Consider the following 17154-nt stretch of genomic DNA (forward strand, 5'->3'; position numbering starts at 1 on the left):
CTTTAACCCACTCTACTCCTGCAGAACCATACAGCAAAATAAAAGTCACACTGTGGGCAAGGAACACAGGTCACCTGAAGAGAACAGCCCCTCAGCAGGAGTGTGAGTGTGGAATATCCAAATTCCAGCATCATCAAGTTCAGCTTGTGGCCCTGCACATCACTGTGAGGGAATTAAAAGTGCTAATCACAAAATGAATGTGTTGGATAAAATCAGCTCCTTTAAACCACTCTGCTCCTGTGGAACTGGGAGCTATCCAGCAGAATAAAAAATCACACACAATCACCAGGCTGGAAGAGACCAACCCATGCCCTACCACCACCTCAACTAAACCATGGCACCCAGAGCCACATCCAGGCTTTTTTAAACACACCCAGGGATGGTGACTCCATCACTTCCTCAGGCAGATGATTCCAGTACTTTATCACTCTTTCAGTAAAATACTTTTTCCTAACATCCAACCTAAATTTCCCTTTGTGCAGGTTAAGACTGTGCCCTTTGGGTCACACGTAGCAGAAGGAATAAAAAAATCTTAGGTATCAACTTCCTACATCTGTCTCAATGGAAAAGTCTAGGCCCCGTGCACAAAACAAAAGAAACATCGAAGTAACTTATAAAAATATATTAATTACGACCATTTTCCACCCAGAATCCCCAGGTCTGCTTGTTTAAAATTCACTTTAGATACTCCAAGTTTTCCTTGGACTGCATATTCCTCCTTCAGCTGGTTAAATACAGGATTCTGGCATGCTCCCAAGGGATTATGCCTCTGTGCAAAAATCCACAGCTACGAGAAACCCTTTTTTAACTTAACACAGAGATAATCCCAGCTCCTCCAGGATGCTCTCTCCCATCAAGAGGGAAGCAAGAGAATCTATCCAAGCCCAGGTTCAATCCCCCCATTATTACCTCAAGGATTCCTCGTTTTTCCCTTCAAATTGAAGGGAAAAACTGGCCTTTGAAACTGGCCCTGCCCAGGGAGGGAAGGAGGAAGCACTCCAGGGAATGGCACTCACTTGCTGAGGATGTTCTCCAGGGAATCTGCTGCTCTGCTCAGCGGCTCCTCCTGCCCCACCATCTTGGCCACGATGGAGTTCTGCCGGTCGTTGTTGAGGATCACCGTGGTCTGAGGGACAACACTGCAAAAAAAATAATCACAGAGGGAACGGGAATGTAAAGGAGCAAAGCTTATAAATCATCCATGAAGAGGGTTTTGGTTTAAGTAACCCAGGGAGGGTCTGGGCCTCGTCCCTCTCGCGGCACCGCTGACGCCGGCAATCCATCGAGGCTGACACCTGCCCCACCTCCAGCACTCCGATTTCTCCAGAGGATGGATGGCTCCTATGGAATTATAGAAAAGTCCACGACCCCTGGGGAAGCAATAAGGAATTCATCAATTCAGGACACACAGGGGGAAGTGTGTAAATCACAGCTCCACCAAATTCTTTCTGGGAGAATGTGAGTGTTTGCAGAGGTATTGTGGGCAATTTACATGGTAATGCACCAGTTTCAGTAGGATAATTCCTGGGAAAAGAGAATTTGAAAGGATTTATAGCAAAAGTGGATGATGAGCATGGTTAAAAGGGCATGTGTTGTCCTCCAGGGTGGGGAGATGAGCAGCACAAGAAGCATCAGAGCAAACAGGACCAGACTGTAACTGAATAAAAACAAGACTAAACTACTTCTTGTGTGCATTTCACACATTAAAAAACCTAAATCCAAACACCAAAATCATTTCATGTGTGAGAAACCAGAAAAAGCTTCTCTTATCACTCCTGATGACAATGAAGAAGGAAAACTTGAGACAGGCTAAGTCTACACTGGAGTGCAAAAGGAAATATGAAACAAACAGCTGTCTCCACATGCAGATGGGCACCTCATCTGTTTGCAGGGATTATTCCCATTACTGCCACACCACACTCAGTATTCCCAGGTGTGGATTTGAGACTTAAAGTGTTCCTGCTGTGCTCAGGGAGAACTGAGGGAGAGAAATGTTGGTTTAGCTCCCCTTTGCTCTCCCCACAGTAAACAGCTCGTTCTTGTTGTCGCTGCTCCAACATCCCAAACGTGACTGGGGGGTCATTTATTTTCCCCTGGCTAATTGCTGAAACACAAATTAAGCCAATCTGGTGACAGCAAGTGCGTTTCCTGCAGCTGCAGCAGAGCACACACTTGAACATTCTCGTGTCTGTGTAAATTATCCATCATCAAGGAAAGATAAGGCCCTGTCGTGGAGCTGAGGATGAATGGATCCCAATTTTGGCACAAACAAAATGCTTGACCCCGGATTTTTTGGCTCCAAAAGGCCCAAGCTGCAATGCCCTGCCTCCCCCTGCCAGGGACTGCATGTGCTGCTGAAAACAGCTGGGATTCCTCAGGGAATCCAGGCACCCCTGGGCAGAGCTGGGAGATTTTGGCTCATCCCAGGCAAGGGCAGACTCTGCCAAAGCCCCTCATGTGCATTGGAGCTCAGATTTCAGAAACAAATGGGGGTTTCTGTTGCTTTCCTGTTATTCTCTGGAGAATCAGGATTTAGGGCACTCCCAGTCACCTGTTCAAGGGAAAAAATCCATAAATTTTTATTTTTGAAAAAAAGACAATTTCTATCTCTTTTCTCTGCACCAAACATTTAAAAACCCACCCAAACACTTGATAAAACAGGGAGAAGTGGCAGTGCTGGCAGCTCCCAGGCCAGCAGCATCGTGTGTGTGCTCATTACATTCCCAAATTATCCAAACAGCTGCCCTGCAAGTTCTCACATCCCAGTTGAAAATGTTCAAGTATTTTACACTTCCTTTCAGACACTGTTCTTTATCAGCATCTCCCTTGCAATCACTTCTGAAGGCCTGTTTAAAATGTCACTTACCAAAGCTTCTTTTTAATGAAGACTCTGAATAATTAATTTCAACTGGAGAGATAAATGCAATAAAATTACATTTAGAAAGTCCTTACCATTGTGCTCTTATTAAGTTTGTATCTGAAGAAAAAAATAAAAGCCTTAGCACTAAAAATTGGCATAAAATAAGGAATTGGGGGGGGTTGCTTTGCTTTAGGAATGTTCATTTTTATGCTTGAAATTCTTCCTGATGTCCAACCTGGACCTCCCCAGGAGCAGCCTGAGGCTGCTCCCTCTCGTCCTGTCCCTGCTCCCTGGGAGCAGAGCCCAATTTCCACCTGGCTGCACCCTCCTGGCAGGGACTTGTGGAGGGTGATAAAGCATTTGCTTCCCTGTGAGATATTGCAGTCCCTGTTTTCAGATTTATTTAGAAATCTGATGAATAGACACTAAATAAAAAATGGAATTCTACATAAAATCAAAGTATTGGGCCAAGCTGACAAAAGACCATTAAAATTCATTACAGCCAAGTGCAACCTTGGATTATTCCAATTCCTTTCTTCAATCTCTCCACCTCTGCTGAAGATGAAACAGCTTTAACCATTCCTTCTGTACTAAAACACAGAGAACACAAAGGAGGAGGAGGAGGAGGAAAGCTTTGGATATTCCCTCAGACCCCAATGGAAGCAATTTTGAGTGCTGCCAGTACTCAGGGGGAAGATGGAAGGAAAATATTCCAGGGGTCAGGGGGAGTTTCACAGACCCAGAGTGACTGCACAGGCCCCAGAACTTTCCATTTGTGCTCACATATTCTTTTCCCCACAAGCATTAGGACTTGGAGAGACTGGAGCAGCAATTTGCCTCTTCTTGGACACAATTCTCTCAAAAAAAATTAAATGCATGCAACCTGCAGATATTTGGGATTTTTTTAATGCAGTTTACTGAATAAGCTGTCAAATTACAGGTGAAAATATTCCTAAAAAATAAACATGCCAACCAATGATTGCGTATTCAGCCTCTGATTTTTTTTTTTTAATACAAAAGGCCAGTCTATATTTTGCATAAGGAAATTGCTGCCAAAGGTCATTTTCAGTATGGAAAATGTGTGAGTCAGATCTGATCATTCATCTTAAAGGCTGGGGTTCCATTGCCAATAACCTGCCAATCACCCAGAGTGCAGCCAGAGACAGAAAAGAACTTCTGGCAATGCCAGGACCATCCTCTCCTCTCTTCCCAGCTGAGCTTTCCATTTGGAGAGAAAGAAAAATCAAGGCAGAAGGAATGAACTGACATTTCTCTTTTCCATGAGGATCAAAAGTGTTTCTCTAAAAAACTGCAAATGACTAGGAGTGAGATTTGCAGGCAGCTTCTTCCCTTTGTCCTCACTCCCATGGAGCAGCTCATGGAGAAGCATTAATGGGAAGAGGAGCTGCAATTCCTGCTGGAAAACTCTCCAGCCTAAAGGAAAGCCAGGCTGGAAAACAGCCCTTGAACTCTGGTATTTCCCAGTTCAAACTAAAATTTAAATGTACAGTTCATGTGTGGAGGAATATCACAATTATCCCTAGCAGGGAGAAAATCTAAATATACCAAATATTGTTGTACAATGTGCTGGTTTCCTTATTTTATCCCTGGTTTATCTTTCACTAACACTCGTGTCCATCCTTAACAACAGCCCCTTTTTACATCTTTTCATCATTATTTAGGAAGATAATGTCCCAATGCTCCTTCCTCCTGATGGCCACCTGCTTCCTTTGCCTGCTGCTGGCAGAGTTAAGGATCCCTCTCCAAAAAGGAGAGAGAAGCCACCCAGGATCTGCCACTGCAGCAAAGCCACAAACTGGCACAGAATCCCTGAAATGGCTTTGGGGTGATGCCCCCAAATGAACAAACCTGTCAGCAAGCACACTGTGCACAGGCACCTCAACAATTCCAATTTAAATTCCCAAATTCGTGGTCCAGGCACAGGCAAGTGCCAAAAAAGCAGCAGAGGCATCCATCATTTCAGTGAGCTGAGGATTAAAAATTCTCTTTGGATTCTGGACATCCCCCAGAGCAGACACCCCAGGAGCAGGACAAGCCAAAATCCACCAGGCAGGGCTGGAAAAACTCCTGGAGCTGAGAGCTGGGAGGCCTGGGAGCAATTTAGAATGAAAGATAAAGCAAATGATGCTTTATCCAAACAATTTAAACACAGTCAACACAGAATTTTCAACTCAACTCAGTACAAATCCGAGATTTTCCAAGTTACAAAATCCATCTTTAGCTACAGAGGAGCCTCTGGTTGGCTGGAGGCAGGAAAACATCAATTACCAGCTTTAAGATTAATTTAATTTTTTTTTTTAAATTAATTTTAATCCAATTTTTAAAGCTGTTAAACTCTCCTGGGGATTATTGTACTCTAAGAAAAGCTGAACACACCTGGAAGACCAAATTCCAAAATGACAACACCCATTTCCAAGGAGTTCATCAACTCAAACCCTCCTGTTCCCAATTCCTCCAAGGATTTTCCACCACCTTGATGGGGACACAAATTATTTTAGATCTTGGTTTAAAGAAAATACAACAAAAATCTCTCATTTTGAACACTGCTGAAACCATAAAAATTAAGTGTGGTGACACAGGGTACAAGGAATGTTTTGCCTCTAAGAAATACACAAAACAAGGACAAATAGCAAAAAAAAGGAAAAAACTCTCCAAGAAAACTTTTTAAAAATAGCAAAAAAGCACAATAAATAGGGGAAAAAATAGAAAAATAATTTTTAAAATTAAAAAAAAAATCAGAAAAAACTTTTTAAAATAGAAAAAAAAAGGAAGAGGGAAAAAAATTGGGGAAAAACCCATCCAAGCAACATGTGACATAACCAGGACTGAAAAATGCCAGAAATTACATTAATTATCAATCTTCTACTTTTGATTATGGCCAAGAAAAGGCCGGGTCATGCCATAAGCAGCAGGTCAATACCACCCTTTTTGAAGATAAATGTACTCATAAAAATACAACAGCAGAGATATCTTGTTTTCAGCCAGTCTGGGAAGAAATTTACAGTTATTACCCTTCTTTGAGCCTTAACTTCCTGAGCCAGATAAGGAGCAGCACTGCAGCACGTGGAGATTGTGCTCACTGGGAAATGAGGCAGCTGCCCTGATCCTCAGCAGGTTCCAGGAGAGAAATTATTGATTAAAATAGAAATTCTGGATGTTTAGAAAACACAGTTTCAATCAGGAGGGAAGACTTGGAATCCTTCATTACACAATTAGTTACTTTGAGATGATTTTCCTGATTTTCTGACAAATTCTGGTATCAGCAGAAGCCTGATTTAAGCACTGAATTAAATTTAGATTTAAGCACTAAAATCTTGGGGGTGGAGGAGGCAGTGCTCCATAATTAATATTTTGAAATCCATACATTGGATTTCAAGATATTAATTACAGGAAGTGAAGCCTCACAGATCACCGGGTAACAAATAAATACAATATCAGGTTCCTGTAAAAACCCCTGAGTCCTTTCTGGGGGGTTTGTAAATAATTCCCACCAGGTAATTCTGCTTTTCCAAGTTCCCAGCCAGCTCTGTGCCCTTGCCACCACCACAGACATTTTCCAGCCATTCCAAGGATGCTTGGAATGAAATTAGGGATTAAATCTTAAATTTCCAGATCCCCTGAGGGCACCCTAAAGAAATCCTGCTCTTCCCTTGGTATGAAAAACACAATTTCAGGAGTTATTGGGAGCAGATTTCCTGCTCGTGGAACAAAGAGATGGAGCTCAAGATATGCAAAAATGTACAGTTCCTAAAAAAGGGGGGGAATGCTGTTTGGAAAAGCATTCCAAGGGGTTTTAGGGGTTTTTAGAGGTGGAAATGCAGCAGTTAAGTGGCAGCTGCTGCCAAGGAAAGCAGATGGAACAGGGGCTCCAACCTCAGCGAGATCTGGGGGAGGTTCTGGAGCCACCAAGGGTGCAAAGACCTCCAGGATCAGCAATTCCAACCTTTTGGGGTGGCTCATCCTTGGGAATCCCTCCCTTCCACCCTGCTTCAAGTAAAACTGGAGCCCTCCAAACCCTCTGAAAGAAATAAATTATTTATTTTTTCAAACTTGAGTGCTTTAAATTACTAAATATCAATTATTACATGATTTGCCAAAAGCAAGACTGGTAGTTTTTGGATTTTTAAAAAGGATTACTGGTGTTTTAAACTGCTCTAAAGTGGGACACAAATTATCCTGGGACACCACCTAAATCCCTAAATTTCCAAACTTTGTTTCTTTAATCACTAATTGATTCCCTGGAATCAATTAGTGATTCCCTGCTCTCCTCTTCATTCATTTTCTTGCACTGGCAGAATTAACTCCCCAACCTACAGGAAAAGTTCCCAGGTCTGCCTTTACTGCTGGATTTTCAAATTCCCAGTGATTGTACCATTCAAAATATTTAAATTCTGCCAGGCTGGAACCCAAAAGGATAAATAAGGCTTTTCTGCCCCCTTCTGTTTATTGTCTGCTTGATAAATTAAATATATTTTGTGTAACACAGGCTTTCACAACCCAGTGCTCTTCTTCACACTGATAAAGATTTGTAGAGTTTCACTAAAGAAATTCCCATTTTCCAACATCCATGAGGTAAAAACCTGCCCATTTTTATTAAATATAATAATTTTTAATTGTTTAGGCAGAAAACAAAATTGAGCCCTACAAAGGCACTTGGCCTGAACCAAATTCCACTTCCTGCACCTTTCCATCTATTCCTGGAATAATAATAAATTATATATATATATATATAATTATTATATAGTAGTAATGTTAATATTGTTAATATAATTAGTGTTAAATAATAATAATAATAATAATAATAATCGCAATAAATAATCCTGGCTGTGCTCATGGAGCCATGGAATTCAATGTTCTGCTTTCCCCTTTTATTAAATATAATAATTTTTTAATTGTTTAGGCAGAAAACAAAACTGAGCCCTACAAAAATTCCACTTCCTGCACCTTTCCATTTATTCCTGAAATAATAATAACAGATTATATGTGTGTATATATATATATATATAAAATTATTATATAGTAGTAATATTAATATTGTTAATATATTTAGTGTCATATATTTAATAATAATAATAATAATAATAATAATAATAATAATAATAATAATAATAATAATAATAATAATAATAATAATAATAATAATAATAATAATAATAATAATAATAATAATAATAATAATAATAATAATAATAATAATAATAATAATAATAATAATAATAATAATAATAACAATAAATAATCCTGGCTGTGCTCATGGAGCCATGGAATTCAATGTTCTGCTTTCCCTGGAATTCATCTCATCGATGGGATTTGGCAAGCTTAACCCACATTTTAATGTGTTATAATTGATTTTAAATGTTCTTAGACAGTAATTAGAGTGGGAAATGCCCCCCTAATCTGTGCCTAAACCCAAATCCTGTTTGATTCCCATGTATTTCTCTTTTTTTCCCTTCCCAGAAACCCTTACAATGAAAGGATGTTGATTTTAAATGGAACCAAAAGGATTCCCTGAGGTCTCTGACCCAAAGCAAGTGTTTCAGCTGAGTGGCAATAAATAAACTGCTTATCCAATGTGGCTGAGAGTGAACAGCAATCCTGCAAACCTCCCAAACCAAAGGGTTGCACATTTATCCTGAGCTAAGTTAACACAGAAAATGCCCAATTTCCTAGCAAAAAAGTAAAATATCACACCTGGTAACTCATCTGAAACCTGAAGGAGCTTTAGGATGTAAAATCTGATTTTCAGAGTGAATTCTCTTTAAGAATTCAAAACCACCTCTTTGTAAAAGTTCATTTTGGTGGTTTAAGCCTGACAGGCACATTTGAAACAGCACCAGTGCAATTAAAAAGATCCAAACCACATTTTTCCATCCTTTCCTCAGCCCTAAATCATCAGCTGCTACTTGCTCAGCTCTCAGCTGAATTATTGGACTCTCAGAAATGATATTTCATCAGAAACCATTAACTTTAGAAAAACTGCAGTGGGGAGAAGGAATCCACAGTTCAACTCTTGGTCAGTCTGAAAAGTTTTATAAATTAATTCCACGCCATCCATGCAGGAATTACTGAACTCTGCAAAACCCAGCTGAAAGGATGATGGTAAATTGTTGGTTTTGGTCCATAACTGACCTTTCCCTCTCCCCTGAAACGCTGCAAGTCAGACATTGCCTCCCAATTTATCAGCAAATTCCTGGGCTCCCCAATATCTGAGTGCAACGCTCCTGGAATGTGAAATTCCACAAGAGCTCTGCTGTGGGATCTGATTAATGCAAGATGCCACTTCCTCCTAATCCTGGGCGAATTTGGAATTCATAAACATCCCAGCCCTTATTTTCAATAATCAACTTATTTTCAATAATCAACTTGTGTCATTGATAAATCAAACGGATCACAGAAATCTTCTCCATGAAACCCACGTGGGCAGGAAGACAAAATAAAATTGAACCTCAAGAGGTTGAGGCTGACAAGTTTTGTTGACAAATTAGGAGATTTTAGAAAGCACTGTCATGTTTTCCAAGGAATTAAAGATGTCAGGTTTTGGGAGGCTTTTTTTTATTTTTTAATTCCACAGCCAAAGAAACAACAGAACTCTGGATAAAGAAAGAGGAGCTGACAGATAATCTAACAATGCCTTTATTTCACTGGTTCTGTTTATAAACTCAATTTTTGAATGCAGGACAGAACTGTAATTTTCAGAGAAACTTCTCTACTACACCTCAAGAAGGAATTTGGGGTTTTCACCACACATCCCAAGGCACAATTCCTGCAGGCTGAAACACTGCTCAGTGCTGACACAAAGGTGACAAACACTGACTTCCTTCAAGTACAAAACCACAGAAAGCAATTCACAAACTCAACCTGAAAACAGAGTGTTCATACACAAATGATGTCTGGAAACCCCTTTGATCTCTTTATCAGAACTGAAAACAGGGGACTCAAAAGGCTGGAAAAGCAACACTTTTGTGGCCCAATTCATGAAATTATGAAAAACCATTCAAATTCTCACCCCCTAAACTGAAATTTCACTTTATCAAATTATTTAATTCAAAAATATCCAAATTTTGCTTCCACTTCTGTACTCTTTAAAAATCTTGTGGTTGCAAACAGAATTTTTTAATTCATGAAGCGTTAATGATGATTTTCTCATTGTCAATATTGACTCTCTTTCCCCACTGGGAGTGTAACCAAAATGAACGTGGTGAGAACAGACCCCAAACAATTGTGCCATTTTCCTGCAGCCCCTTCCTCCTCAATCCTTCAGGAAAACACCCCCAGAATTCTACCTGGGAGAATCCCAGCTGTGACCCCAGCACTCAAATATTCCAAAAAATTGTTTGCAGTTATTAATGGAATTCCAAACAAACGTTTGCTCCAGAGACTGCTGACAGCCAGGGGAAGGTTGGGAATTCCTCCATCCCATTCCTCCACCCCAGCAAGGACAGAAGTCCAGCTGTGGTCATGTCCAGGCCTCCCAGAATTCACTGTTTGCACATTTGCTGCTGAGTGGAGCCCCAGGAAAGGCCAAGGGGAAAGAAACCTGGATTGCTGCAGAATTCCAAAGCAAACCCTGCCAGCTCACCCCGAATTTCTGACTCTGACTCCCCTCAGCCCCAGGCACTGCTGAGTTGTCTCCAGGGCTGAATCAGCTTCCAGGGAAATGTTTTTCCAGGCTGATTCATGGACCAGCACCTTGAAAAGAAACCTTTCACCCTGCCTGATCCTCTGCTCCTCAATCCATGCTTTGTTCCCAAATAAATCAATTAAAATCTTCCTGCAAATTCAGGGTCTTCAGAAGCAATTCCAAGAAGGAACAATTAGCTCTTAAATTGAGTTAAAACCAGCAAAAATCCTGAAGGTTCCCAATGTTAATTTATTTATCACTGAGTGAAATAAAAGGATATAAAGTGGTTTACATCTCCTAATGAGTTATAATATCAACTGCAGTGAACACAGGGAAGAGACTCAGCAGCCACTGCTCACTGATAAGGGCTGAGGAATTATTATTTCTTCTAAAAGTCTGGATTAGCATAGTGGGATAGTTTATTATAATCAGTAAAAATCCTCCTGATAAAAATGCAATTAGGTTGGCCAAGGGGTTTGTAACTCACAGACAGAATAAATATATAGATATATATAAATTTAAAAAATAGAATTCCAGCTATTTTAGGGTTTATACACCAATACCTTGATTATATTTCTTCAGGTTTGTTTGTTTTCCTAAAGGTTTTATGCAGGAGCAATAGTATTTTTACTAAATTTAGAACAGTCCCCCTACAATTCATTCCACACCACATCCTCTGCTTTACAACCTCATTTGAGATCATTTCAACTCTCAATTTTGCATTATTTGACCCCAAACCCACTTTTAAACAAGGAAACAACGAGCAGAACCACAGCTCTGGAATTTGGGGGATGTGGAGCCAAGGAAGGCTTTGCCAAATGGCACATTGCAAAGGGGGTGGCCAAGCCTTGTTCTCCAAATTCAATTCAATTGTTCTCCTGATTAAATTCAATGGTAAAACAAACATTTCAGTGATCCACACCTACAAAAATACAGCACATTCAAACATCCCATCTGGTACAAAATTGCATCTGAGGATTAATTAGCCACATTAATTAGCCGATGTTCAACCCCCAATGAGTTTTGTTCAAGGACACCAGGATGGATTTTGTCTCATTAATTGAGTGCAATTAATCTACAGTTCCATTTACTACCGTCCCACTCTCATTAAAGACAAAAATATAAATGTTTTTATCTCTATACTTGTTGTCAATTAACCACAAATGCATGTGGAACAGAAACAGATGCTTGTGGTCTCTATCTCACCTGTAGCGAAAAAAAAAACCAAAAAAACAGGAAAGACCAGGAAAACACCTGAGCTCCTTTTATTCACCTGTAGCAAAAAAAAAAAAACCAAAAAAACAGGAAAGACCAGGAAAACACCTGAGCTCCTTTTACCTCTGGATTTCCTCCATTTACCTCTGCATTTCCTCCATTTACCTCTGGATTTCCTCCATTTACAGCTGAACACCTCCAGCCTGGCCTTGGGCACTTCCAGGGGTGTCACAGCACATAATTTCAGAATGATTTAAGCATTCCCCCATACACAGTATGACCACACCTCACCAGAAGGGTTCAGGTGCCTGCCCCTAGAGTGTGACATCCTGTCCCTTCAGAAGGCTGCCAGCATCTGCTCCTGCTGTCCTGCAGCCCAGCCTTTCATCCCCTCACGTCCATGCCCTGTGTGCCCTCTGCTCCTGGGCACCCCTGGGCACTCCTGGCTCGCTGCTCTCAGTGCTGCTCACAGCTGTGCCCTGGGATGGGGCTGGGCCAGCCCCATCCATCACCCAAACTCTGCCCACACAGGGGCAGCCACAGCTCCTCTGGGAATCTGTGCCAGGGCCTCCCATCCTCCCAGGGAACAATTCCTTCCCAGTATCCCAGCTAGGCCTGCCCTCTGGCAGTGGAGCCATTCCCTGTGTCCTGTCCCTCCAACTCGTGTCCAAAGTCCTTCTCCATCTTTCCTGCAGCTCTTTCAGGTCCTGCAAGGCCACAGGGAGGTCACCCCAAAGCTTCTCCTCTCCTCTGCAGGTGAACATTCCCAGCTCTGCCAGCTTTCTGCTCCATCCTCTGCTCATCCTGGTGCCTCCTCTGGGCTCTGTCCAGCAGCTCCAGGTCCCTCCTGTGCTGGGGCAGCTCTGCAGGTGGGGTCTCACCTGAGGGGCAGAATCAAGGCCAGCCCCCCACGCACCAGCACCCCCAGCTCATGGATTCCCACAGGCCCAATTCTCAGCCAGGATCCCAAGGTATTTACTGGATTTATTCCCATTTTATTTTCCAAGAGCTGCTGTCCTGCCAGTGCAGCATCATATTCCCAGACAGCCTTTAATAACCACAACTTTTGGTTACAGCAGCAAACCCAGCACGAGTTTGGTGGCAGGAGGAGGAGAAGGAGGCTGAGAATCCCATTCCTGTGGAGAATCTGAAAATCCCTAACCCAAACTTAGGGAAGGAAGCTCTGCCTTCTGTGATGGATGGAGATGAGGGAAGGACACAGAAGGTACAATGGAACAGCCTTTAATTGGAAACAATCAACAAGTGATAAAGGGATTTAAGGATAAAAGACAGGGAATTCAGGAAAACATTCTGTCCCTGTGCAAATGGAGTGTCCCCAGTGCCAAATTCAACATCCAGCCCTATTTTCTCTCGAGTCCCACAGGCCACAGTCTGCTCCAGAACAAAAAGCCCTCAGTGCTCTCCTGGCATCACACCTCTGATAATGTGCAACTTCAGACCAACAGCAACAAATATTTGGGGCAGAGATTCCTGCTTTCTTCAAGACTTCCATCTAAATGATGGTCAGACTGGCTGAGGAGCTGTCAGCAAAAATCTGTAACCTAAACCAAAAGATGAAGCACTATCAACAGCCAGGACAGATTTCTGATGGTTGTAGAGATTTAAAAACAAATCAAACCAAACCAAGCAGCTCAGGTCTGACAAATTCCTTCAGAAACTCAAACCAGTACAATTTACAGAGGAAAGCATTCACTGAGCATGAATTAATAGGGTCCCACAGGGGCCGTGGGTTCCTGAAAAGGTTTCTGAAGCCTTTTGTGCACAAATCACAGCAAAAAGTTCAGCTCGTGCACAAGAAGTTGAAGATCTCTAAATTAACAAGAGAAAAATTCAGCCCATATTTCAAGAAGGTTCTTGAAGAAACAATTATTGAGAAAAGAGTATTTAGCAAAAGCCCTGGTGTAAAACTCTGGTTGCTTCCTCTGTGATCCAAGTCCTTATTGCATGTACTTTGTTTCTGTTATTACACAATGCAGCCATAATTTATCTTTTCAGTGTATGAAGCCCTCAGAAGCTGAGGTAAAAGCAGACACAGCACCTGCTTAAAAGAAAAATTAAATGCCTGCACACCTTTGTAATGGAGAGTAAAAAGTAGTTATTCAGAGCACTATGAAGTGTTTTCCAGCTATAAAAAAATGAAAAAGGAGGAAGAAGTGTTGGAGAAAAGAGTCTTTTGTTAAGCAGATTTCTCTGGCTGGGATCACCTCGATGATAAGATGACAGACACATCAAGATTTAGGTATTTAAAACCACATTAGGGGAGTGAGACACAAAGGGACTGCAGGTCAAGCCTGCTCTTTCAGCAAAGTGCATTAGATTATTCAACAGATTTTCCATCTCCAGCTTCTAACTCCAAAATAAGCACAGATATTTTTCTAGCAGGATTCTTTAGCAAACAAGCTCATAAAACACAGTCCATTGTACTTCTGGTGAAGAGAAGTAAAATGAGAAGCAATTAGAATGATGATGAACTCATTAAGTCAAAACAGCTATAAATAAAAGCAGAGCAAGTCTCAAAAACCTGTCTGAAAGAGCTGCTGAGGCTTTTCCAGGGGATGGATGAAGGAGTCTGGTTAAAGTCAGGATGAAAAGTGGGGAGAGCTGCAAACTGTCCCTGGACCAGCGTCTGCTTCTGAGCAACACCACCAAACTGCTACAAAAATTACCCTCAAGAAGAAAAATGAACTCTACCTCCACCAGCAGCCTCTTGCCAGCTGCAGAGGGAGGAGGAAACGGCCAGCTCCTGGATTTGGGGGTTTTAGGGCAGTGGGCAGTGCTGTGTCCTTACCATCGGACTTTATTGCAGGTCTGGGTGGCGCCCAGCGGGGACCCGGCCACCATGGGCACCTGGATGGGGCTGTGCTGCTTGTTCATCACCAGGTCCAGCTTCTCCTCCAGGGATTTGCAGGTGGCCTCCAGGGCCAGCAGCTTGGCCTCGATGCTGTCCAGCCTCAGGCATATGGTCTGGTTGATGGAGTACAGGAACGACTGGGGAGGGAGAAGAAGCCGCGTTGAGTGCTCCCAGTTTATCCCCACTCCTGAGGAAGCTCCGGGGAAACGTGACTGGGCAGCAATCCTAAAGGAACTCACAGCCTGTCTAGTGACAAAATCCACCCCTGATGACATCCAGGAGCGTTTCAGCAGGCTCACATTCTTCCAGATCTTTATTTGGGAGCCAAAAGCAGCCCAGCCAAAGCCATTTTCACCTAAGCACTTTGTCAGGATGATTTCATCCACTGCAAAATCATTTCTAATGGCTTGCCAAAGCCTTGCAGTCCACATGTGAAAACAAAAGGATTATAAATCTCTGGATGCATCCTCCTGGATAAAGTTAGCAAGTTTTTTTCCTGCCCAAACAGATAAATTGCAGTGGAAATTGTATCAACACAAAAAATCTCAGAGACAATTAATGTCAGTCACTTCAGCTTTCTGCTGAACAGCAAATCAAGAAAAGCAAATAAATAAAATCTGTTTTGCTAAGCAATCTTTTTGAAAAGAAAACATATTCCACTTGGGTTCTCCTGGGAAAACAGGCCATTAGAGGGAAGAGCTGCTCTCTGTGTGCTTTGCAAACAGCAGCTGTGCCATCTTGTGGCCCTGCAGTCACTGAGCACCCCAAACCCCTCCTCCACACAGCTCCAGCTCCTGGGATCACCCCAAAAATACAGAACTACACAGGACAGTGTCTGTGGCACTGAAATACTCATCAGGTACTCACACTCCAGGGCAAAAACCAACCCTAAAGCACAGCAGGGTGACTTCTGAACTCCTGAGCCAGAATGAAATGTGAATTATCTATCAGGAGAATGCTGTTAGCTTCAAATAATAACTTCAAACGTGCTGAAAGTATCTACAAATTGTAACACAAATACATCCTCAAGTTCAACTTTTTGGTCAACTTTAATCAAAAAATGTCCCAGTACTGAAGTTTTGGGACAGTGGAATTAATTCTGGTGATATTTATATTGCATTTGAAATTCTTGCTACTAATTCTACACTGGAAAATGAGACAATTATTCAGATTTTAAAATTTATGCCCAAAAATGCACAAGTACCTACCAGAATAATTCCAGTATTACGTATAAACAGTTTATTTTATGTTATTGTAATAACTTCCCCTAAACTTAATTTGTATTAAAACGAAATCCAGGAAAGAGCATGAAATAACCTTAATAGAGGGATCCTGGCAGTTGATTTCTATCCTCTGACGTTTCAGGGCAGGTTCCACATCATCATCTGCCACCTCATGGTTCTCCAACACAACTGCAAAGGGAAAAAAAAACATTGCCAGAGTTTAGAGCTTGAGGGGACAAAGCTCAAATTAAAAACACAGTAAGTGGAGAACACAAAAGCATGTAAATTTAATTAAGATACTTAATGTGCTCTTTGACACTTGCTCTGGGTTTCTCTCAAACGTCTGACAGTGGTGATGGGACCAGGTTTGAGTTCCTCTACCAAGCTGAGCAAAGACTTTTGAAGGACTGGCAGGTCCCAGCTTCTTCTCCAACTCTTTGGGATCATTTCTGAGTAACTTTTCCATTTTGTATCAGAAAAGCAGTTTTTTGGCCCACGTCTCTCACTTCCATTACTGTTCTTACTTGCAATAGCCACAGAGGACCAACACCTCAATATATTTTCATTCAGGAAGTCAATTTCTGAGCAAGTGATATCCAAATATTTGCTTTCAGAAGTGTTTTTCAATTTGACTGTCCAAAGAATTTTAATAATGGATGAGACGAAGTGTCTTACACATAAAACAATTTCTAATGGATGGAGAACAGCTTCCATTGGAGGAAAAGCCTAAACCATGGAAAAAACCAAGACTGCAGGAATATTTCATTGTTTTTGGGGTTAGTCTATCCCTGCACAAAAAACAAACAGGCAATAAAGAGAAAAGTGAAATAAAAAGAAAAAAATCTGATCTAAAGGGTTTGGAGGTACAAGTGAAGCTCTGGAAATCATAGGACATGGGGTTCAAAAGCACCTTTTGGAACAAAACCCTGGTTTGTACTTTAAAGAAAAGCTCAACAGTGATTTCCAGTTAATGGGCACTGCTGGAAATCTCTTCCTACCTGGATTATCAGGAGTCAGGTCCTCCACAGCAATCTGAACCACATCTGCCAAATCCTGCTCTGACATCATTCAGAACCTGCAGCAAAACCCCTCAGGCACCACTGCAGCTCCCCAGGGCAGAGCTGGCCCAGGCATGCACTCCTGCAAAACAGCAAGGACAGGGTTAATATTTGTGAACCATCTCAGACAGCATCTAGGCCTTCTGTTTTTCATTCTACTTTTATCAAAAATTCATTTCTCAGAGAAATGACCAAGCTCCGAGGGATGATGCAGTGGCATCCACAGCTCAGCTCCTGCAGCACCCCCAGGAGGAACCTCCCTGCCCCAGGAGCTGAAGCTTTCC

General features: G+C 41.8%; 1 protein-coding gene across 2 annotated transcripts in view; it reads right to left on the reverse strand.

Moving 5' to 3' along the window:
* Positions 1 to 16947, reverse strand: part of LOC120496276 (BTG3 associated nuclear protein) — a 101181-nt gene extending 84234 nt beyond the window's left edge. For both annotated transcript variants that reach the window (XM_039696562.1, XM_039696563.1), the window contains exons 1-4: positions 16811 to 16947; positions 15907 to 16001; positions 14527 to 14726; positions 1017 to 1139 (exon numbers count right to left, since the gene is read on the reverse strand). In XM_039696562.1, coding sequence (XP_039552496.1) covers positions 1017 to 1139; positions 14527 to 14726; positions 15907 to 16001; positions 16811 to 16880 — 488 coding nt within the window. In that variant the 5' untranslated portion in view covers positions 16881 to 16947. The remainder of the gene's footprint in view (positions 1 to 1016; positions 1140 to 14526; positions 14727 to 15906; positions 16002 to 16810) is intronic.
* Between the last annotated feature and the right edge of the window lie 207 nt (positions 16948 to 17154).

Source organism: Passer montanus, unplaced genomic scaffold, assembly GCF_014805655.1.
Source record: "Passer montanus isolate IOZ18808 unplaced genomic scaffold, ASM1480565v1 scaffold98, whole genome shotgun sequence".
Classification (NCBI taxonomy): domain Eukaryota; kingdom Metazoa; phylum Chordata; class Aves; order Passeriformes; family Passeridae; genus Passer; species Passer montanus.